The sequence below is a fragment of the Elephantulus edwardii genome, unplaced genomic scaffold, assembly GCF_000299155.1.
Source record: "Elephantulus edwardii isolate Elephantulus edwardi_28Jun2011 unplaced genomic scaffold, EleEdw1.0 scaffold00080, whole genome shotgun sequence".
NCBI classification, from domain to species: Eukaryota; Metazoa; Chordata; class Mammalia; order Macroscelidea; family Macroscelididae; genus Elephantulus; species Elephantulus edwardii.
The window spans coordinates 6,370,197-6,372,109 of record NW_006399830.1 but is presented as its reverse complement, the minus strand read 5'-3'; the positions used below and the strand labels follow the sequence as shown (position 1 = coordinate 6,372,109).

At 55.0% G+C, this 1,913-nt stretch overlaps 1 protein-coding gene across 1 annotated transcript; it reads left to right on the top strand.

The window, feature by feature from the left end:
- Positions 1–335: 335 nt before the first annotated feature.
- On the top strand, positions 336–722 carry NUPR1L (nuclear protein, transcriptional regulator, 1-like). The gene has a single exon (XM_006889774.1). The coding sequence runs from the start codon at positions 336–338 to the stop codon at positions 720–722; it is 387 nt and encodes a 128-aa protein (XP_006889836.1).
- Positions 723–1,913: the final 1,191 nt, after the last annotated feature.

Sequence of the window (1,913 nt, the reverse complement as noted above, 5' to 3'; positions counted from 1 at the left end):
GCAGGCTTTTCTCCAGGGAGGCTAGATAACTTCTTGGAAGCTGACGCTTTTCACTGTGACTGTACTAAGTACCTTGTAATGTCAACAAGTGTCCTGATGAAATACTGGAAACTGAGGCAGATTCTCTGGAGCCCTAAGTGTCCTACAAGGAACCCCTCACTGAGAAGACACTCCGTTTTCGACTTTGGCCGAGATGAAGAGCATGCTTGGCGGAATTTATCCAGGCGGCTGGAGTCCAGCCGACCGTGGACTTGCACCAGGATGCCAACAGGGTCCCGGTGGGAGGAGACGCGGGATTCCGGCTTTGTGATGTCATCGCGAGGCCACGCCCCCAAATGAGGAGACAATCGCGGCCACGCCCCCGGCAGAAGCACAAGCGCGGGCGGCCGGCCTGCCGGGCGGCGGCGATGGACCAGGACCCCGGCGCGGGCTCCACCTTGTCCCGGGTCCCGGCTCGGGCTCTGCCTCCGGACGCCGAGGCGCAGACGCCGGCGGGCACCGACGAGGAGCTCTACGACTGTGTCGACTACTACTACCTGCGTGACTTCCCTGCCTGCGGGGCCGGACGCAGCAAGGGCCGGACACGGCGGGAGCGAGAGCTGCGCACCAACCAGCAGGTCCCCGGCGGCCACGAGCGCCACATCATGCAGAAGCAACTGAATGCGCAGCGCAAGCGGCGCCAGCGCCAGCTGCAGCCCGGGCCGCGCAGTCGCCTCCCCTGAGCGCGGTGGATGGCCCCTGGGACTCGCCCCCAGGCAGGACTGCCCCTGCTGAGGTCCCGCGCCCCGCCGACCCACAGATTGCAGTTGAAGAGGGTAAAAACTCTTGAAACTTTCATGCTGACCCGCTAACCGCTCGGCAGTACTGCGGAAGAAAGGCCTGCCAGTCAGCGTCCTTTACAGTTGTCTGCCATTGCATTCCAATGCCTGTATGGGACTAAGTAGAACTGCTCCTCGGAATTATTTTAGGCTGTCAGTTTTCACAGGAGCAGAGCATGGGGTCTTTTCTCCAGCAGAGTAGCTAGTGGGTCAAACCACGAACATTCTGGTTGGCAGCTGAGCACCTTACCCTTGTAACTGTGAGGTTGGTTCCATGGCACGGATTCTGACTCATGGTGACCCTCTCTGGGTACAGCCGATCTGACATCCTGCCCAATCCTGCGCCATCCTCACCATGTCCACTGTGCTCCAGCCCGATGTTGCCAGTTAACTCGCTCCATCTCATCAAAGGCCTTCCTCTCCTTTGCTGACCCTCCACTTCTCCCACTCCAGGGACTGGTTCCTCCTGACAATATGTCCAAAAGCAGTGAGAGAAATCTCATTTTCACCTCCACTTCCGGCAGGACAGGCTGCTTTGTTCTGTTGGCTGTCCCCACGTGGTACAGTCAGTACTCTGGGTCGACACCACAACCAAAACGCAACAGTTCTTTTCACGTGTTAGTCATTGTCTCACTTTCTAATGGGATTGATGTTAGCCAGAGTCAGTTTATGGGTAACAACAACGTGTGGGTAGCAGAGGGCTAGAAAACGTCTTTTAAAAAGAACCCATTTCTAATGCTCAGGCTTAGACTAAAGAGAGTAACCAATTATTGCCTTTGTCTGATTTTCTACAGGAGACCACTCGAAGGCCCTGCTAAAAGTATTTTCTCCGACTCCGACTGTAACTCTGGTCCTCAGAGGCATGAATCCGTGTACATCAACAGAACTTCTCGTCAACATGGCTTCAGTTGACTGCCCCATTACTATTCCTTTCTGATTGCTAATTAAGTAGGGTTTGTGCCTTTTTTTAGGATTTTTAATTAAACGAGAGCAACAAGAATGGCTTCCTCACTTTCATGTTGTTGTGTACGCTTGTGTCCAAACCAATTCATAGCTGGCCCTCCAGTGGGTTTTCAGAGGCAGTAAATCACAGGG

Bases quoted from the DNA above. Each gene is read 5' to 3' on its own strand.
- NUPR1L (XM_006889774.1), top strand. From the start codon at position 336: ATGAGGAGACAATCGCGGCCACGCCCCCGGCAGAAGCACAAGCGCGGG.